The sequence below is a fragment of the Borostomias antarcticus genome (assembly GCF_949987555.1).
Source record: "Borostomias antarcticus genome assembly, chromosome: 5".
Classification (NCBI taxonomy): Eukaryota; Metazoa; Chordata; class Actinopteri; order Stomiiformes; family Stomiidae; genus Borostomias; species Borostomias antarcticus.
The window spans coordinates 22,729,052-22,751,712 of NC_140238.1; the positions used below are offsets into that span (position 1 = coordinate 22,729,052).

At 46.3% G+C, this 22,661-nt stretch overlaps 1 protein-coding gene across 1 annotated transcript in view; it reads right to left on the minus strand.

Moving 5' to 3' along the window:
- Window positions 1-22,661, minus strand: part of LOC311309679 (voltage-dependent T-type calcium channel subunit alpha-1I-like) — a gene marked incomplete at both ends in the record, with an annotated part of 221,941 nt that overhangs the window by 154,287 nt on the left and 44,993 nt on the right. The window contains 2 exons of the mRNA XM_084439007.1: window positions 3,111-3,244; window positions 7,733-7,870. Of these exons, the coding sequence (XP_084295133.1) occupies window positions 3,111-3,244; window positions 7,733-7,870 (272 nt within the window). The remainder of the gene's footprint in view (window positions 1-3,110; window positions 3,245-7,732; window positions 7,871-22,661) is intronic.

A 22,661-nucleotide genomic window follows, 5' to 3' on the forward strand; every position in this document is an offset into this window, starting at 1 on the left:
ATTCAGTTTGCCCTATAATTGTAACAAGAACCCCTGTCAGGCTAAAACAATGTATTTATTTTTATATCAAAACTTACAACTTTAATATTACTGACGTTTTTTATCATAAGTTAATGGGAATTTAATATGCTGAAAATTCGTCTAGCACAGTTGGTTTGACAAAGCTATAGCTAATAGCCCATCGGCTAGTATTCATTGCTGTCACTAACGGTCGTTAGTTGTGAGGACGCTGCTATCCTAATATTACAGGATGGTAGAAGCCATCTTAACAGTTCGCTAGCTAGCCAGGTTATATCACCAGTTGATAATTTGCCACAATACAAAGACAAGTGATGTTAGTTTAGGTAACTGTAGCTAGCATAAACCTAGCTGGTTTTTATGTGGCTGAGAAAAAGCTCCTGATATCCCTCATCCTCTTTGGTGGATGTAGGTAAACGGCTGTCCGAATCACAACTGTATGGCTTGCTGTCAGCGTCTGTCTGTAAGGTTGTTGGTCTTCAGATCCAGCGGAAATTTAAAAAATGCAACAATCTATCTCAGCCAAATGAGCCAATCAAACATGAGTTTAAAAAAATATTGAAAAAAATACTGGGATGGCACATTCACGGTGGAGGAAAGGGGTAGGCTAACGGTCTAATATGTAACTCTGAACATAATGCAAACTAACTCACTCAAAATGGTACGGTCAATTCTCTTCCAAACTATGGGAAGGCCATCTTAATTATCTAATATAACTGCACTCCAAAGATAATGGGAACAAGGCTGCTTAAAAGTTGGTAGGGACAATTTGGGCCTTCCAAAATGTTGGTAGGGACATGTCCCGACCGTCCATATGCAAACCTACGCTCTTGGACTACAGTGTGTTCTACATTCTAAGAGACTGTTATATATGTGTATGAGTGATACACGGCACTGTTTTATGTTGATAGTATTACGCGCCAGGCATAAGTTGGACATGTGCATTGATATGTATGTAGTGCTGCCTTTGAAGTCAACGACACTAGTAAAATGGTATAATCATGTCTGTGTTCCTGCGTCTTATGGATACTGTTGTAGTTAAGTAAAACACAACAGAGACTACAGTGTGTTCTATATTCTAGGAGACTACAGTGTGTCCTACGTTCCAAGAGACTACAGTGTCTTCTATGTTCTAGAAGACTACAGTGTGTTCTACATTCTAAGAGACTACAGTGTGTTCTACGTTCTAGGAGACTACAGTGTGTTCGACAATTCTTCCCCCATTCTTCTTCCTTCCGTTCTACATTGTTTTTCCTCCCTGTCTTCTCTCCCTCCCTTCCTTCCTTCCTTCCTGCTCGGACTGCGACACCACAACACCAGACCAGGAGCCTGTTCCAGAAAGCGGGTTCAATAAAGTCTGGGTCTAACCCTGAGGTTTGAATTGAATGAATTGAATCCTGACATCGGCAACCCTGAGTTTTCGGTTCCAGAAACGCGGTTCCCAGCTGATTCGCGCTGGCACAATCAACCTTTACTATGTACAGCTTGAGCTAAGCTCGTGCACGAGAACTATAAAAAGCCATCATCAGTAGAGCTACGATACAATGATTCACCATGGCAACCAAAGATAACAAAAGATTGGCCTACGTCACCCCGGTGGAAGTCAAAGTTCTATCGTGTCCATATGGTGATTTCAGGCACAAAATCCGTAAGAGTCAAGTTCTAGTTTATTCAGTGAACATGTAACCACACTGTTTTAATAGTAGGCTAGCCTACAGGTGAAACATGGTGGAATCTCATTGATTAATATTGTTTAAAGCGCACTTGGCATATAAAAACCTAATGTTAGCCTACATTTGTTATGATGTGTGCAGCATCACACACAATCTTAAAAGTGCAGAGAATGAGGGCTAGTTTCAGAATCTGAATTGGTTTATTGCCAAATAGTTTACAACATACTAGAATGTAGCTTTGGTCAATATACTGCATAACATTGATGGAGACAAGGGTGCAGGGACAAGACGAGACGGTGCAAATGAGTAGTACAAAATACCAATACAATATACAAATGGAGTGAGATGTGTAGGCCTGGGCTACAAAATGTAATGTGTGCGTGCAATTTTGTGTGGAGGTGCGTGTAGGCTACAGTAGCCTAGTCAATGTAGGCTACCTGCACCGATGACCTGCACATTAATGCTGTGGAACGACTTCCTGTTCACTCATTTACAATAGGCACAATGAGGTTGCAGCATGACCAGAATATTATGTAAAATATCATCATTAACTTCAACTGAATGCTTTCAACATAGTCACCTGCTATTCTGTGGAATTCCTCCTTCATAGTCAGCCCACATACGTTGCTCTGATGTAAGAGCACGGCCACAATGTGAATTGTGTAGTCTAATAATAGTGATTTCAGGCCGGTGAATTTTATTTAGATATAAATGGTAAATTAACTGCACTTATATAGCGCTTTTCCACCTTAGCGGCCCTCAAAGCACTTTACAATGGCCTCTCATTCACCCATTCACACACACATTCACACACCAATGATGGCAGTTGCCATGCAAGGAGCTAACCTGCTCATTGGGAGCAATTTGGGGTTAGGTGTCTTGCTCAAGGACACTTTGGACACCGCTGACCCTTCAATCATTGAATAACCCACTCTACCAACTGAGCTACAGCCACCCCGTAGATACATACTGGAGTTTACGGAAAAACGGTAACGTTATTAGATAATCCTTGGGGAATGATAGGACATCCCATCGCAGTCTTAAAATCCTCTCCCGGTGAAACATGCATGCATTTAAAACTTCACAAAGTAATGCACTTCCTCATCTGGTAGGGAGAGACGGGGAGACAGTCTGGGTTTTTAGAGTAAACCTGCTAGCAAGCAGGTTTGGTTCCCAGAGTGAGTTACCATGGCAACTGACCCATGCTGTCAGTGAACTCTCTCCCTGGAACGGGTTTGACTTGCCCTGCTTTCTCGAGTTTGACTTAACTGTCTTCCTGGAACAGAAAATCCAGGCTTTCCCTTATTTGAGGCTTAGCGAACTCAGGATTTGCACTAAACCTGCTTTCTGGACAGTGGTTCTGGTCAAAATCGAAACCACCAAGTGATGTGTGACAATGACTGTCCCGACTCCTCCTACCCCAACATGACGATGAAGAAGTCCAGCCGGTTCCAGGTGTCTCCTAGGTAGCAGCGCCGCCCGAAGATCCCCAGCGCCACCATCTTGACCACCATCTCCAACGCAAAGAAGATGTAGATGAACGCATCGAACACCTGAGAGAGCAATAGGAAAGAGGGGTGGGGGGGTGGGGGGAGGTGTTTGGGGGTTGAGCATTAGTTATGAAACCAGTCAGCAACATCCCATCCATGCAGTGTTCTAGATCCTACCATAATTCACTTTCATCATAATTAACTTCAAATACAGAAGATCATGCCACTCCTAGTCTGCCAGAACAGGTGTAGGTTTTAAGGATAAGCCTTGTCATTTGTTTATTACTGCCCAATTACTGGTCAGCCAATCCAGACTACGTGAAACAACAACCACCCGAAGACAATTGGTTACTGCATTGCATAGTATCTTTTAGTATTGTTACTCGACATCACTGTAAATTAGGTTGTCACCTCAGTAAAATACTAATACTAATAGAACTACTACTACTTAGAATAATAATGATAACAATAATAACAGTAATCAGAACAATAATACTAATAATAGTAATAATAATACTAATTATTATTAGTATTATTATTATATTAATGATTGTGGTTGATTTAAAGAAATATATTTTTTCTCTGGACTCATTACCATTCATCTCTGAATGGTAATGAGTCCAGCCAGACCTTTCTCCAGCGCTGGCACAGCGTAAACCAAGGGTAAATATACTGTAGGTCTGTGTAGATAGGTCTGGTTATGTAGAAGTGTGGAGATAGGTCTGGCTATGCAAGACTTTGCCAGAATACATGCAAGGTAACCCCATCATGTTGGCTTTAGAGGGAGAGAGAGAGAGAGAGAGACCAAACTCCCTCAACAAAGACAAACAACATTTCTGTTCATTCATTCTGAGCTATGCGGAGACAGACCCAGACACTAATGGTTTCTGATCAGGGCTGGAGGCAGGAGTGAAGCAATGATTGGAGAGCATGAGTGCAACCCCAAAACTGATGAAGGCTATTCTTCAAAATACAGACCCACTCTCCCCTCTCTCTCTCTCACTTTCTCATAAACATACACACAGAGACACACAAACACATGAACGCACAAGCCTTGACAACACTCTGGTTCTGACCCTAAGTCAACCCGTCACCAGGTCCCCCTCCTCGACTCATTTCTCCCCCGGCAGCAGTTGCAGGTAGACTGATTATGTGTGTGTATGATTGGATGGCTCGACTCTTACAGGGCTGCTGGGGTTCAAACACAACTTTAATGAAGCTCTTAATGAGACAATAACAAAACGGACGGTCCAGGAGGCTGATTTTACAAGAACTCTTGTCCCCTTCTGCTTCTGATTGATAGCTGTGTGTATATGTGTGTATATGTGTGTGTGTGTGTGTGTGTGTGTGTGTGTGTGTCTATGTTCTTTGTCTCTGTCTATCAAAGCCTTGACGTAGTTGGCAATGAAAAGCTGTGATCTGCTGATGGGAGTTAACCGACTTCTGTCATTGAGTTGTTAGTCTTGGGGCTTTGATGTGAGTGGTGGAGAGGGAGGCCTTGGAAGAGGGGTGGGAACCACTGTCACAAGCTGCTGTGCTGTGTGTGTTACAACAGAGAGCCAATTAGTCCCATGGCAAATTAACTTAGCTCACTCGCACGTAGACAGACATGTCGGTTGCTTATTTGTATGTGTGTGTGTGTGTGTGTGTGTGTGTGTGTGTGTGTGTGTGTGTGTGTGTGTGCGTGTATATGTGTGTGTGTGTGTATTGAGACCATAGTCAGACAGCTCCCCCACAGAGAAACAGCACCAATCCTCCTCTTAGAACAAACTCATCTTCCTCTTAGAACCCAAACAGAGTCCTCTTCCTCTTAGAATCCAAATAGAGTCCTCTGCCTCTGAACAGAGTCATCTTCCTCTTACAGCCCAGATTCCTCTTCCTTTTAGAACCCAAACAGAGCCATCTTCCCCTTAGAACCAAAACAGAGTTATCTTCCTCTTAGAACCCAAACAGAGTCCTCTTCCTCTTAGAACCCAAACAAAGTCCTCGTCCTCTTAGAGCCCAAACAGAGTCCTCCACCTCTTAGAGCCCGAACAGAGTCCTCTTCCACTTAGAACCCTGAACAGTCCTCTTCTTCTTAGAACCCAAACGGAGTCATCTTCCTCTTACAGCCCAGATTCCTCTTCCGTTTAGAACCCAAACAGTCATCTTCCCCTGAGAACCAGAACAGAGTTATCTTCCTCTTAGAACCCAAACAGAGTCCTCTTCCTCTTAGAACCCAAACCGAGTCCTCCACCTCTGAGAACACAAACAGAGTCCTCCTCCCTGACGATGATGTTGAACAGCTCCCGTCTCTTTATCTAAGATTCACAGACGGTTCAACCAGACAATTCCTGTATCATCATTTATTTATACGGAGAAATCACAGGGAGCAAGGGCACGGTCAGTTAACTCTGTGATGCGTGTATGTGCGTGCGTGTGTGTGCATGTGTGTGCGTGTGTGTGCGGTGTGTGTGTGGGCCTGAGCAACTGCGTCCGTCAGAGCCGGCTGGCCCGAGGCGGAGGCCGGGCCCGGCGGGGGCAGAGACGGCGCCGCTGGGGAAATCCGTCATGCGTCATGAATTATGCAATGTGTCCGTCCGTCCCGTCAGTCATACAGAGGACGACCCAGATCACGTGCCTGAGGGGGGGCTGGCGGGGAGGGGGGCTGGCGGGGGGGGGGGAGGCTGGTGGGGGACAGACCCGTCTCCTTGTCAACCTCTCCAACGGACGTGGACGGAAGAGGAACAGATGTGAATGTTTACGTCTGGTTTCGGAGGCGTACAGACAGGTGAAGGACGGGGAGACATTCTGCTGGGTAAATAGAGGAACTGATTGACAGCATGTGTGTGTGTGTATGTGTGTGTTCATCTGATGCCATCAAGAGGAAAATATGCTTTCTACACACACACACACACACACACACACACACACACACACACACACACACACCGTTGTGTGGTCTCACAACATCACGTTGCAGGCCTATAATGAACACATGCCGGTTATGTCCAAGAGCGATAACAGAAAGAGCCTGTATCTGTGCATGTGTGCGTGCATGCATGCATGAGTGCGTGTGTGCGTGCGCGTGTGCATATGTGTATGTCTGTGTGTGTGTGTGTGTGTGTGTGTGTGTGCATGTCCATGTGTGTATGTGTCTATGTTTATGTGTGTGTGTGTGTGTGTGTGTGTGTGTGTGTGTGTGTGTGTGTGTGTGTGTGTGCATGCATGCATGAGTGCGTGTGTACGTACGTGTGTGCATATGTGTATGTCTGTGTGTGTGTGTGTGTGTGTGAGATAGAAATTAAGTTTTTAGTGAGGGCTAGCTGAGGATGCTCAGAGGAAGAAACTCTGCTGAGGTCCAGTCTGGTCTCTGCCAGCTGAATCCGTCCACAACACTGACCCACAGCTAGCCCTGGAGGATAGACCACCACTGACCCACAGCTAGCCCTGGAGGATAGACCACCACTGACCCACAGCTAGCCCTGGAGGATAGACCACTGCACTGACCCACAGCTAGCCCTGGAGGATAGACCACTACACTGACCCACAGCTAGCCCTGGAGGATAGACCACCACACTGACCCACAGCTAGCCCTGAAGGATAGACCACTACACTGACCCACAGCTAGCCCTGAAGGATAGACCACTACACTGACCCACAGCTAGCCCTGGAGGATAGACCACTACACTGACCCACAGCTAGGGCCTGGAGGATAGACCACTACACTGACCCACAGCTAGCCCTGGAGGATAGACCACTGCACTGACCCACAGCTAGCCCTGGAGGATAGACCACTACACTGACCCACAGCTAGCCCTGGAGGATAGACCACCACACTGACCCACAGCTAGCCCTGAAGGATAGACCACTACACTGACCCACAGCTAGCCCTGGAGGATAGACCACCACACTGACCCACAGCTAGCCCTGAAGGATAGACCACTACACTGACCCACAGCTAGCCCTGGAGGATAGACCACTACACTGACCCACAGCTAGCCCTGGAGGATAGACCACTACACTGACCCACAGCTAGCCCTGGAGGATAGACCACTGCACTGACCCACAGCTAGCCCTGGAGGATAGACCACTACACTGACCCACAGCTAGCCCTGGAGGATAGACCACTGCACTGACCCACAGCTAGCCCTGGAGGATAGACCACTACACTGACCCACAGCTAGCCCTGGAGGATAGACCACTACACTGACCCACACACTGGTTATAAAGAGGAGTGCGGGAGGGAGAGAGTGAGGGAGATAGAGAGAAGGAGGGAGGGAGGATGGAGGGGAGAGGCCAACGGGGAGAGAAAGGAAAAAGGGGGAGGGAGAGTCAGAGAGAGAGACAGAGAGAGAGAGACAAACAAAGAGGGGGAGAGACAGAGAGAGAGAGACTGACAGGGGATTCAAATGTGTTTGTATAGACTGAGAGTGTAAGCCAACTCCCAAGGCGACAGTGGCAAAGTTAGCATTGATGAGTATGCAACCCTTCACAAACACGCACACACACACACACACACACACACGCACACACACAAACACACACACACACATACACACACAGACTGACCTGCAGTATCTGGCAGCGGTCGGAGGTGCAGTCAATGTTCTCGCAGGGCTGGTACATCCCCAGGGTCACACAGTTGAGCAGGATCACCATGATGCTGATCCTCTCGAACCACGTACGGCCAGAGTCAAGGATAACACACTGGGAAGCCAGGATGGACACACACCCATACATGGAAAGTGGGGGTGATGTCTGATGATGATGCTGATGCTGCTGATGATGATGATGATGACACACTCTGAACTCCTGACTGGCACACCACAGACACACTGGTAGGCAGCACTTCCTGGGGCTGGTAGAGAAGAGATGTTAACAACAACGAAAGCCTTTTCTGATTATCTCTCTCCCTCTGCCTCTCTTTTAATTCTCTCCATTCACTCTGTCTCTTTTATGACAATGCTCTCCTGCGACGGCCCTCGCGCTATCTTCCTCCCTCGCTTCTCTCTGTATCTCCTCATTTCTCTCTTTCTCTTCCTCCCTCGCTTCTCTCTGTATCTCCTCATCTCTCTCTTTCTCTTCCTCCCTCGCTTCTCTCTTTATCTCCTCATCTCTCTCTTTCTCTTCCTCCCTTGCTTCTCTCTGTATCTCCTCATCTCTCTCTTTCTCTTCCTCCCTTGCTTCTCTCTGTATCTCCTCATCTCTCTCTTTCTCTTCCTCCCTCGCTTCTCTCTGTATATCCTCATCTCTCTCTTTCTCTTCCTCCCTCGCTTCTCTTCATTTCCTCATCTCTCTCTTTCTCTTCCTCCCTCGCTTCTCCCTCTATCTCCTCATCTCTCTCTTTCTCTTCCTCCCTCGCTTCTCTCTTTATCTCCTCATCTCTCTTTCTCTTCCTCCCTTGCTTCTCTCTTTATCTCCTCATCTCTCTCTTTCTCTTCCTCCCTCGCTTCTCTTCATTTCCTCATCTCTCTCTTTCTCTTCCTCCCTCGCTTCTCTCTTTATCTCCTCATCTCTCTTTCTCTTCCTCCCTCGCGTCTCTCTTTATCTCCTCATCTCTCTCTTTCTCTTCCTCCCTCGTGTCTCTCTTTATCTCAATCTCTCTCTTTCTCTTCCTCCCTCGCTTCTCTCTTTATCTCCTCATCTCTCTCTCTCTCTCTGATGGCGGCTGATCTGGCCCCGTCCTCTTAAAAACAGCACAAACGCTCCAGGCTGCGTTCGTCGCCAGCCACTGCCGCTGCTGAGCCAATCAGCCGCCAGCACTCAGGGAGTGGGTTTACAAGCAGCGTGCGGCACCGTGAGACTGAGAAGCTGCCCACCTGCTAGAGCTGGCAGAGCTGGCGCACACACACACACACACACACACACACAGACACATTCAAACATACACATACATACACACACACAGCTGAGGAAGAAGTAAACACACATTCAGAAGCAAATATCTAAATACATACAGACACACACATGTGAATGCACACACACACACACACACACACACACATACATTACACACACAGAGCCGCTGCAACACAACCACTCCGACATCACCAGCACCATGGACAGCGGGGACAGGTGATCAATGGGGTTTACTGGCCATTCCTCGTTGCCAAAGCAACCCTACCCCCCAGCTGCAACTGATCGTGCAATCAAGGCAGCGTGGCGAGAAGAACAGCTGCACCCAGTTGTCTAATGAGCCACCACACCACAAAAGGCCCAGATGGGGAAACGCTCTGTAGTCTATGGACTCAGTGAGTATGCGGGAGCGCACCATGCTGCTTAACCTGTTTTTGTTTTGAGGGATACTAAAGTCTTTTCCTCTCGCCTACAGGAGCCGAAGCCTCGCCCCTGACGTTTCGACACGGGGTCCCCAGAATTTTTCAGTTTGCCTTATTTTTTCATAAGAGCTTTTAGACTGGACTGTGTTTTACTGTGCTCCAACCAAACCTCCCCACCTGGGGTTTGACAGTGTGTGTGTGTGGGTGCATGTGTGTGTGAGAGAGGGAGATATTGTGTGTGTGTGTTTGTGTGTGTGTGTGTGTGAGGGAGAGAATGTGTGTTTGTGTGAGTGTGTGTGTCGACCAATACTGCAGCTTCACAGCACCCCTACACCCCCAGATCTATTGGGCAGACAATCTATTATGTCCTTCCCTGGACACAGATGGGTTATTCCGTGAGGTGTTGGAATAGCTGGACCCACTGCACCACATGATCTCCAGGCTTAACCCCACTCTCACTCTCTCTCTTTTATTTTTTTAAGCATCCACAATACTTTTTTCTGTCTTTTGACAGTGCATTCCCCCTCTCCCTCTCTCTCTGTGTCAACAGATATTATATCTGTTTCCATTTTTCTCTGAGCTTCCCACTTTATACCTCTGTTTGGACGCTCACTGATCAGCTCGTCAAACTGAAACATTTTAGCTGAATGCATTTTAATTTGTTCTGTCACTCTTCATCATGTTATTTCCTCTGGCCTCTGAGTACATTTCACAAGATGACTAGAGCTGGAATTACCATGATGGGTGTGGGGACATGCGTGAGTCAGAGAGCACACTCAGCGTGCGAGTGTGGCGCCGAGGGACAAACCGCAGATCACGTCATCCAGGACTGTCCGATAAATCAGACACCCAACGGAATGCGTGGCCTGATGGCTGTGGATGACGACACAGTGACATGGCTCCTGGAGGTGTGCCTGGATATATAGCCCGGGTGATCCCTCACCCAGGCTCGGGGTGGTAAAAGGATAGCTCCTCGGGCCCCGAACCTGGGCGGGAGAGGACAGTTACATCCAACCCACACGAAGAAGAAGAAGAGAGCAAAGAAGAGCCATTCAGACAGGCTGGGTAGCAAGCATGTGTCTGGACAGTATGCTCTGTTTATGTCGAGAGAGAGAGAGAGAGCGAGAGAGAGAGAGAGATTGTGTGTGAGTCAGAGAACAATGACAGGGCTGTTGCTGTTGGGCCGGTCCGGATGTGCTGTAGCAATCGCTGCAGCGCGCAGAGAGACATAATCGCACAGAGAGAAGAATATATTGTACAATCACACAGAAATGGAGGGATATGACTCGGCTGAACAGCTGGGTATGCGTCAAATCACCTGTGCGTGCGTTTGTGTAACTATACCAGCAGGCACGATGACTCATCACTGAATCAAAGCTCTGTAATTGACAATGAAACAGAGTGACAGAACCCCTGTGGTGTGTTTGTATTTGTGTGTGTGTGTACGTGTGCGTGTGTGTACATGTGTGTTTCACATTAGGCCGTTTTGCACAGCCGCGGGAATGTCACGCCTTCACCCTGCCTCACCGCTCTGTATGAAGGGCACCAACGCGGAATGGAGGACTATTTAGTTGCCTTCACCAGACGGTGCTTGTCACGCCTCCCGACGCTTGGATAACGGGCCAGTTGTCATAGAATTTACATCTGGCCTCAAGACCTTTCTATTCCAAACACCTTAAACCTTTGTTCTCTCTCTCCTTTTGTAGTTCTCCACCTCCCTCAACCGTTCACATAGACGGGATGGCCTCCAGGAGGTCCCCACACCTAGAAATGTCTACTCCAGAATAACCATCCTTTGTCCCTTTGTCTCCAAGAAATTGCCGCCTTTTCTCATGTCACATGTCTGTATACTCGGCCACGCCTGCCATTTCATATGACGTGCAATGAGTTAGCCAATCACATCCTCAAAGCGCCGTACCTGTGTTTTGCTTGAATATAAGACTGTGCATGACAAGCTTTGAATTCACTTCTTTGGATGAACCACTCTTGTTGCGTTGTCCAGGAAGTCCTTGCGCTCGTATTGTTTTCTCAATAAACCAGACTTAACCTTTTGAGCGAATCTTGGTAAATCCTTTTTGACTAGATCAGTTAAAATCCATTACAATTGGCGACGCGGATGACAGGGAGGACTGCCTGTGTGTTGCTTCGGGATTCCAGTGGATGAACTGGTCGGCAGACAGACAGGCCCATACGTGGGTTTTTGGAAAATCAATTTTCTCTCTTGCGCCAGAGCGCACGCTGAGATTATTTCCCCAGTTCTTTTACTGGCTTCCTGAACTCACAGATACGTTTGAACGAACTAACCCTCTCATGGTTTTGAGTTGTATTTGCCTTGTTTTCGTTTCGGATTGTGTGGTTGGGCTGGCGTATTGTTGGAAACAAACTCCCCGGGGGGGGGGGGAGTAGGTGGTATCGATCTTAGTAGTTGTAACTCAACAAAAAATAATGATATTGTATTGTTCTTTGACTTCGTCCTGGTTTCGTTACTAGGGGTTTTACTTTTCAGTAGAAGTGTGATTTTGGTCTTGTGACTCATTTGTTCCCCTGCAATTGATGTACAGTTTAGATTGTTTATCGGCTGCAGTTTAGAACAGTTGGTGTTGAGTCAATGCGCCAAGGTTGGCACAGAACGGGCTTTCCCTTTGGCCGGTCGCGGGTGTAATTCAAACCGTAAACCGTTGTATGTTTTCTCAACGAAGGTAGCTACTGGGATTGATTTGGTAGTGTCCGATCCACGTTTCTTGGAGAAACGTTTTCCCCTTTATCCCGGGTGGTTGGTGTAGCCTAAACGAGTTTTAGCTTCCAACCAAGAGGCTGGTGGTTCAGCCGGGCAGGCATATGTTTTTTTTTGCTTGTTTTAACGTAGGGCCTTTGTTCGTCCTTTGTGTTCCGTGTCCCTACACGGAGTTGTTCGTTTTGTTGTTTACTGTTTGAGCTACGGCTCTTGCCTTGTATTGTTTGTTAAGTGCGCCTATTATCCAGGTAAGTATTGTTTACATTTCCGACACTGTTTCGACTGGCATAAATCGTAACTGCTAGGTTTCCGGTAGCTGGTTGTCTGGGAGACAAAGGAAACAACAACAACAACAACTACTCCGCTCTCCCGGTGATCCCGCCCGAGCCAGAGGGACAACAAAGGACCAGTTGTTGGGTGAGTTATGTAGTGGTTTAATGTGTCTTTGTTTCTTTCGAAATTGTATTCCTTTGTTTATTTCCCGCCTTGGGTGTTTAAACTATACTTTTCTTTTCATCGTTAGTTTTGAATTATAGGGTGTAGGGTATTGTGTTAATTATGAATACCAATACTAGTTCGCTGTCTGGCCGAGCTAAGATTGTTGCGCAAAGGTTTTGGGATGATGCTTGTATGCAGTTTTCGCTATGGGCGAGATATTCTCCCCTGTCCGGTACACTCTCGATTCTCGAGTTAGCGACTGTTAGAGCTCAGTTACAGGCGTTTGAAATGACTAGATTAGGAAAGGAGCCTGGAAATGCGATAGATTGGAATTCCTTCAGGAATTGGGAAATAGTCGCACATGAGTGTTTTTTTCAAGTCAGAAAGAAGCGTAGCTGAGGAAGTTAAGAGAGATTAATATTCAAAGTCCCTTCCCCCTCCTAGTCATTCTGTTTTGAACTCTATCACGCCGACTCGGCACTCAGAACTCACACATCCTTCCCAGACTATGACTGTTTCACCCGCTGTTGTAGCTGCCGCCCCGCCTCCCAACTCTGTTTTTCCGCCTGCGCCCATTTTTCAAAATGGAGGCGGGGAGGGGTGGAACCAACAACAGCCAGAGTGCCGACAGAGAGACAATAGGAAGCGTTCTGGTAGGGTTAGGCGAGGAAAAAGATATATTCGAAGCGAAGACAGAGACAATTCATGTTACCATTGTGGTCAGTATGGCCACTGGTTTGAACGGTGTCACAGTTACCGCAAGATAAAAGAAATGGAGAATTCTCAGACTTGGGTTTCAGCGCCACCTGCTGGAGTTCCCTTGAACAACCCACAAGGTAGATTTTAACTAGCCAATATAGACCCATTTAAGGTAAATAAACAGGACAAGACAGATGTAGCTGAGGACGTAAGGTTGTACATGATAGTGGGAGGATAGATAATGTTTGCCAGTGTCTTAATCTGAATACAGCATCTCCTAACCCAATTATATATTTTTAATGTTTATGTTAAATATCTCATGTTTATAGTTTGAGGCACATTCATCGGGTCTGAGTGTTTTTCTGAGTGTTTTTACAGACAACTGTCGTTCCGGGAGTGATGGGTGAATGCCGAACCAGGAGACGGGCACAGGACCGGAGGTGGAGATGGAGGTTACCGGCCTGCTTCCCTACAGATGGGCGACACCTGTGGTTCGTGGGATACAGGGCCAACGCCATGTCACCGACTCACCGTGAACGACAGATAAGTATGACATAGGGAAGAGACCATTTTTTCCGAAGCGTGCCAAATACTCTGTTAGATAATTGATATTTTGTTAATTGTAAATGAAGCGAGTTCATTTTAGTGTTATTTTATTTGAGTGATGCATTTTTTCCCCCATCTCTGTTTTATCCTGACTTCAGGGAATTTTCGTTTTCACCCTTAGGGGGTGTTATTTTGTTGAGACGAGAATGTTTTTATTTTATTTTTATTTCATAAAATCGCGAGAGAAATTCTAAGAGCAAAATCCAATTGCCATGATCACGACTGGGGACTGGACGTGTTAAAGAAATTCTTACACTGCCCCTGATGTCACTGTAGGCTACTGCAGAGCCTAGATCCCTGCTACTGTCCGATTCGGTAAATGGACAAAAGCTAGGTCCCCACTGACAAACTACATAGACTGACACCTGCCAGGAAGAGGAGATGATAGAATGTGACTTGCACTTAACAATGTTTCTGAGTATCTTCAACAGACTGCTGATAACCGTTCCTGACCAAAGAGGGGCTTCCTGACCAAAGAGGGGAACAGGGAGACCAGACCAGACCAGTCTCTCCTCCCATGTCTCTCAGACATTGCCGACCTGCCCCGTATGAAGTCCCCACTAAGGGAAGGCGACCATTCCGGACACCAGAGAGGGCTTCTTCTTATCATCTTCAACCAGGCCATTGGGTCCTGATCCGCGACCTGGGGCCGTACCAGATTCAACTCACCACGCAGACAGCTGCCAGAGTAGCTGAGAGAACTTCGTGGGTCCATGAGAGCCATTGCGTCCCAAACCAAGGAGCAGATGAGCAGCCTGAGAAGAAGAGGCCGTCAAAGATGGAACAATCAGGACCATGGCATTCAGGCCTGTGTGGAATAGCTGTCAAAAGTAGCTGAGAGGACGGTCCATGCAGCCGAACCAGAGATCTCAAGGGCAAAGCAGTGGGCCGCCACACTGTCCTCTCCTCTGATGAGCAATCGGAGAGTGACCTTGCCGGTCACCGCCACACTGTCCTCTCCTCAGATGAGCAATCGGAGATTGACCTTGCCGGTCACCTCTTTCTCGTGGTCGTTGTTATGACAACGTGAACAAGCTCAACAGCAATGACTGCACCACATAAACACGCACACACTGGAACCTACATTGGACATTCAGAGACGCAAACATGGAAGCTATGATCCAGAGGAGAAAATTACATTTGATTGTTCACAACAGGAGTGAATGAACTTTGAAATTATCTTGAAAAAATATCATATTTGTTTAGAAGAGTTACAATGGTTGAAACATGAGTTGATAAATGAGTTTGAAGAGTTATTTCTTTGGGTTAGGGAGGGGGATTGGGCACCCCTGGACCTAGCCCATAACAGACGGGGGCGGAACCGCAACGTCCCAAAAGGGCACGCTAAATCGAAATATAGTGCTGGGGAGGTGACTGAAGGCCCCCGTGTCTGATGAAGTATGAATTAACATACTGCTCTGGTACCGTCTAGTCAGCACTGTGTCGCCGTTAAGGGGTTGGCACTGTGTGGTACGTGGACGACAGTCCACACCTAAGCAGAGGGGCGTAAGAGACGACCTCTGTGAATAGGCAAGGCTGGTGAAAACGGTCAAAGTTCTAATATCCATAGCACAAGTGGAATTAGGATCAGACCGTCGGTTCTGAGCTGGGTGACTAACAATCACTACGGTGTCCGGGATTGCTATCGACTGGTTCACCGGCCGGTCGGGTCGCAGATGGCAGTAAGACCACGAGATGGCCGCCGCGCTCGGCTCAATGTACAGTCAGGCCACTACAAGCCAAAAGCGAATGCGTTAGAAGGCGAGTAGTGCTTCTTTGATCGGTGGGCTTTGAAAAGAAGACACCGGGAAGCAGAAGGCTGAGCTCTCATTCCAGGGGAGCCTGGCTTGGAGCCTCGGACGGAACGGGGTCTAGCCCGGGACTGCGCCCTGGATGGGAGGTCCGAAAGACTTAAAGGAAAATGCTCGTTTTTGACAACCTGGACCTTATTTACGACATATTATAAGACGTTTGACTCACCGAGATCACTTTTGTGTTGTTCGGAGGCCTGTAGAAGAAATTAAAAATCCAGCGCGAGCCAGTATATCCATGTAATGGCGGCGGACGGGGCAACGGGAATGCAGTTTCTCAAAATCCATTTTCGGCCGCTAAACGGTTGTTTTCATCAATCAGATTGGATGAATCGACAGTTGAGATTCCTCAACGCGAGGCATTGTTTCGGTTTTCAAATACGAGGTCTTTAGCCTCTGTAATATGATCTTTACACGCCTCTCCCCACTTGCTCCAGCACGCATGCGCACAGGCCAGCGCGCAGACTGGCTATTCTCCGGCTCACATTCTCTGCGCTACGATCGTTGTTGGTGCCGAGAATATTGTCGTCGTCATTCGTCAGCAACAATCCGATTGTAGCGCAGAGAATGTGAGCCGGAGAATAGCCAGTCTGCGCGCTGGCCTGTGCGCATGCGTGCTGGAGCAAGTGGGGAGAGGCGTGTAAAGATCATATTACAGAGGCTAAAGACCTCGTATTTGAAAACCGAAACAATGCCTCGCGTTGAGGAATCTCAACTGTCGATTCATCCAATCTGATTGATGAAAACAACCGTTTAGCGGCCGAAAATGGATTTTGAGAAACTGCATTCCCGTTGCCCCGTCCGCCGCCATTACATGGATATACTGGCTCGCGCTGGATTTTTAATTTCTTCTACAGGCCTCCGAACAACACAAAAGTGATCTCGGTGAGTCAAACTTCTTATAATATGTCGTAAATAAGGTCCAGGTTGTCAAAAACGAGCATTTTCCTTTAAGCGTTTTCCTCTAAATTGACCAAGAGGTTTTTTGCCCTTTTTACACTGGTAACCATGTCATCTTTTTACCTTGTTTCTGTCAAACTTTAAATCAAGGTTTTTGGTGAATGGTTGTCCACTTTTAGACTAGTAATCATGTCATCTTTTTTACCTTGTTTCCTGTCAAATTTCTGAAACAAGGGAGTTTTGGTGCGTGATTTGCATGTGGAAAGAAAATAATCTAATTTTTGTTAAATATTTCACAATAAAGTTCCTTTTTACTCTGCGCCACCTAGTGGACAAGAAGAGATTATTTACTTTTACATCTGGCCTCAATACCTTTCTATTCCAAACACCTTAAACCTTTGTTCTCTCTCTCCTTTTGTAATTCTCCACCTCCCTCAACCGTTCACATAGACGGGATGGCCTCCAGGAGGTCCCCACACCTAGAAATGTCTACTCCAGAATAACCATCCTTTGTCCCTTTGTCTCCAAGAAATTGCCGCCTTTTCTCATGTCACATGGCTGTATACTCGGCCACGCCTGCCATTTCATATGACGTGCAATGAGTTAGCCAATCACATCCTCAAAGCGCCGTACCTGTGTTTTGCTTGAATATAAGACTGTGCATGACAAGCTTTGAATTCACTTCTTTGGATGAACCACTCTTGTTGCGTTGTCCAGGAAGTCCTTGCGCTCGTATTGTTTTCTCAATAAACCAGACTTAACCTTTTGAGCGAATCTTGGTAAATCCTTTTTGACTAGATCAGTTAAAATCCATTACACAGTCCTGCTCCTGACATCCAGGCTCTCCTGGTCACTGCTCTGCGGCATCCTCCGTCTTCCAGTCTTAGACGGTCCGGTGTGTTCCACCTCTGCCATCTTGGAAAAATGCCTTGGGGTTTGTCATGTCCGATCAAGTCACTCCTTGATTAGAGGATAGACATGTCAGTCAGCTGGAGTGACAGCCAGGTCAGCCAATGGTTAACTGGGTATAATGTATGTCCTCCCACTACCCTTGCTGTCATGCTACCCTCTCCATTATCTCTGAAGTGGCTTATAGTGCCAAAGCTTCTCTCTCACTCTCTCCATCTCCATCTCTCTCTCTCTGACTCTCACTCTCCCGCCATCCCTCTCCCCCATCCATCTATCTCTTTCTCTCTCTCTCTCTACCCCACCCATCTCTCTCTCTCTTTCTCTCTCTCTCTACCCCACCCATCTCTCTCTCTCTTTCTCTCTCTCTCTCTCTCTCTCTACCACACCCATCTCTCTCTCTTTCTCTCTGTCTCTCTCCTCTGGTTAACAGCCCACCTCTCATGGTTCTGCCGGTGGCAAAGGTCTTCATTAAATATCCCTGTTCTCTTTCTCAGTAATGAACCGGTAGGCAGACTGCCAGGGACCTCTCCACACATCCCTGACTCTGCATCTGCCATTAATCCATCTCTCCCTCCATCCCTCCCTCCCTCCCTTTCTCTCTCTCTCGCTCTCTCTCTCTCTCTCTCTCTCTCTTCTCCGTCTACTCCCCCTGGTTTAAATGTGTGGATGTCTCAATGAACAGCATCAAAATCTTTCTCGGTCTGTCTCTCTCACTGACACAAATTAATTAAATACATTGTATTCTTCCTCTGTCAATCATTCAGTCCATCCTTCTTTCCAGCTGTCATTCAGACCCTTAAAACACACATGCACACACACACGCACACGCATGCACACACACACACACACACACACACACACACACACACACACACACACACACACACAACCTGTCAGCACATCTCAGTGTCTATACAGTACTGGTTGCTCCCCAGGCGGTCCTGCAGTGTCTGACCAACTACTGTCAGCAGAACCACAGGTATGCAGGACAAACAAACAACGTCGCGGATATCTAAGTTTGAGAAGTCAGACCAACTCTTTCCACTGGCCACCTCATTAGACACATCTCCTTCTCTTCCCATCTCTCTCTCTTTCTCTCTCCCTGTCTGTCTCCTTCTCTCATTCCCTCTCTCAACCACTCTCCCTCTCTCTCCCTTTCTCTTTTTCCCTCTCTCTTTCTCTCTCTCCCTGTCTCTCTCCGTCGTTCTCTCTCTAGTTTTGTGTTCAGTGGATCAAACATTTTAAACAAATTGTTTTTTTGTTTTGTTTTTCCTATCATGTTCATCATGAGAATCATGGGTTAGGTGTGTTTTTAATGTCTATTTGATAGCTGTCTCAGTTTAATATGTTATTAGTGTAACCCTCCCCCCAAAAATAAAATAGAGAAGATAGATAGAGAAGATAGTCCATGAACTAGACACCAGGGGGGTATTCCAGAAAGCGGTTTTAGTGCAAATCCTGAGTTCGCTAAGCCTCAAATAAGGGAAAGTCTGGGTTTTCCGTTCCAGGAAGACAGTTAAGTCAAAGTCGAGAAAGCAGGGCAAGTCAAACCCAGACTCAGGATTTATCAATTCAAACCTCAGGGTTAGGGCGTATTCACATATGTTAGTGCGCATCAATGATGCACACGAAAAGCGAAAGTGATACATTGTTTCATTTCTCAGCTACGGCGATTCGCTTTCACAAAGCACTTTCTTTACTCTGGTCCAAATGCAGCACCACAAGTCACATGAAAAGGCTCAGTGCTGTCATTGGTCAATATCTTTCTGGGGGCGGGTGCAAGAGCGTCATGAAAAACTCCCGGGAAGAACGCATTTATAATGGTTTATAACGTAGTTGTGTCGGTCCGAGGTTGTGTGCTTTCACACCATAACTGGTGCGCACAAGAATTCGGTTGAAGCAGCTCTGAGACCACCCCTTCTGGAGGGTTTCGGTGCGGCTGTTTTGGTGCGCACCTGAGTGCGATTGCTGTGTTCACACAGGCCTAAACGAAGCGCTCTCGGGCCCAAAGCTCGTTTGGTGCAAACTAACTAGTGTCTGTGTGAATACACCCTTAGACCCAGACTTTATTGAACCCGTTTTCTGGAACAGGCCCCTGGGCCCTGTACTATGAAGCTAGTTCAACATATCCAGGATAACTTTTCACTAGCTCGCTCGAGTAAACCAAACAACCACAACCATGGATAAACGGTACCACGACGGTGGCAATCTCAGAGCGTTAAATCTACCCAGCTGGTCCAATCTCAGAGCGTTCACAGTAAACGCTCCCACCCAATGGTGGGAGCTATTACATAAACATGCACATACACATACATGTAGCATTTACATTTTAACATTTTAGTGATTTTTCTGATCTACTGTCAGCGGACCATGGGTATGGGGTTGTTTCTGGTCTGGCCATGACTAGTTGGATTCACAGACCATGACTCATTTTGATTTGATCAGGCTTCGGCAACTACTTAAATTAATGTCACCTAATAGTAGTTAGTTAATCATCTTTGTTGATTAATTGATAGTTATCATGTGTAGGGCAATAATTAAAACATTAAATCAGCTTTAAAATGCACTTAAATAATAACATTTAGTTGTTGCTTATTGGACCTCTCTAACAGGGTTGGGATCTCAGACCCATAGAGTCCCCCCAGTAAATGATTTCCATTTCTACCACTGCATAGGCTCATATACTTCCATCTTCTAACACTGCATAGGTTCATATACTACCATCTTCCACCACTGTTCATATACTATCATCTTATAAGGCTACAGGGAAAGCTAATGACTGGGCCTCAAACTCTGATTGTGGGTGACTTAACTGTAAAATATATTAATATATAAATATATACAAAACATATTATGTAAAAATTATGTGCAGTAAAAACACCAAAATACTCTGCTTTCACAAGGATGTGGCCTCTGACATGACAGAAAGAATCTTGCATATCAGGGCTGCACATCCAACTGTGAAAAACATCATAGTGCACGTAGGGACAAATGATGCTGTGAAACAGCAGTCTGAAGTTCTTAAACAAGACTTTATTGATCTATTGAACACAGTCAGTTCTCTGAAGGCTGAGGTGTTTATCAGTGGTCCTCTACCACCAGTCACAAGAGGGGATGAGAGATCCAGCAGACTGTTGGCAATGAACAAATGGCTTTCAACTGCATGTACCTTCCTGTTCTACTTCCTGCGTCATCCATCTGTTCCCTCTGCCAAGGACAAGAGACAAGAGGCACCAAGACAGGAGGAAGACATGAAGTATGGCCCTCACCGACAATCGCCTATGAGGATTCACCCACTCCACCCCCCCACAAGAGGGGGAGTCTCTAACTCTCCCCCTCTCACTGGCACCCACCTGTTAGGATCCACCTCCCTCACCCCCCAGACCCCATCCAACTCACCCTTGTCTCCAGCCACCCTTTCTCCCTCCTCCCCCCTCTTGGAGTTCACTGACCAGATGAAAGAGCTGATCACTGCCGGGACCAAACTTATCCCTCGCCATACTCCCATTTCCTCTCCCGTCAATTCCCATCGGCGTCGCCAGGCCCCTTCACCCGCACAATTGTCACAGTCCCTGTGCCAGGCCCCTATCCCCCCTCCACGACGGCATCAGAACCACTCTCTGTCTTCCCAGCCTGATAAAGGCACAGCACATCCAGTTACTTGTTTACAAAATACAGCGAGCTCTAACTGATATGTACTGGGTCCAAGCTACAAGGCTAATGGCACTCATGACTCTTTCCAGGACAAGCCAGGGCCCAATGTGCTGGTATCTTCCTCAATTCCTGTCTTGATTGGTAATAGAAAAAGAATGGTGAATCTACTAAGTAACAGGAAACACTCAACTGGTTCTGCAAATTTATCAAATTTAGCATCCATTCCTGGTCAGTCACAAACTATCACAAAAACTGGGCAGATAATACCTTTAGCACACAAATTTAGCTTCATTAACTGTGAGGTCTCTAGCAGGAAAGACACTGTAATCAATTACTATCAAGCACAATCTTGATTTCATGAATTTAACTGAAACTTGGTTAGACCAAGGTAACAGTGCAGCTGTTCTTATCAAGTCAACCCCTCCCAACTTCAGCTTTATGAGTGAGGCTAGAGTGCATAAGAAAGGAGAATATTTACATGCTTCCACTAGGTCAAATTAGGGAAAACAACAAAATGCGTTACCATAGCTACGACACACACATTTATATCACCATATCACCAGGCGACTATAATCCCATACAAGCACTGAATGAGTGCATTGAATAAATCAATGATTGGATGTGCCAGAAATGTCTTCAACTAAACAAAAATAAAACTGAAGTAATTGTCTTTGGAGCCAAAGAAGAACGATTTAAAGTCAGTGCTCAGCTCCAATCAGTAATGCTAAAAACCACAAATGAAGCCAGAAATATTGGTGTAGTCATGACATGAATTTCAACAGACATTAAGACAATTACAAAGTCAGCCTACTATCACCTGGAGAATATATTGAGGATTAAATGATTTATGTCTCAGCAGGATCTGGAAAAACTTGTCCATGCATTTATCTTCAGTAGACTCAACTATCTTCAGTAGACTCAACTACTGTGTAGCAGTCTAAGAGTTAGAACTATGGAAATATGACTATGACTAGGTATAATTTATGATTATACTGTGGTTATCACATAGGGCACCACCCTGTTCTGTACAGGGAAACAGACAACCTTTATCAATAGTCTAATTTATCAATCTCAGTCTGAAGGAGGAGGTCTTGACTCAATCAAGTGACCTTAAGATCATGTGATCATGCTAGGACGTGATCAAAGCTTAATAATGTTTATTGAAGTAATACTAATCAATTATCAAAATAATATGAAAACACAATTCAATAATAGATGGAAAAATAAATGTGGCAATATGAAAACAGCAGAAATTAAAATAATTATGTCAGAGATTATCACAGCCTATCCTAAATCCTCTAAACTAAAACAACACTTGGCATCAACACCACACACAATAGAATGCTGGATTGCAACCTTACGGTATAGTGTGTTGAAAAGTGATGTGTCCGGAGGCGTTGTTTGGCTCGGAAAAGGGAAGAGGCACATGACTGGTCGCTTGGTTTGATGCAGGGTGTAGCACGCCTGCA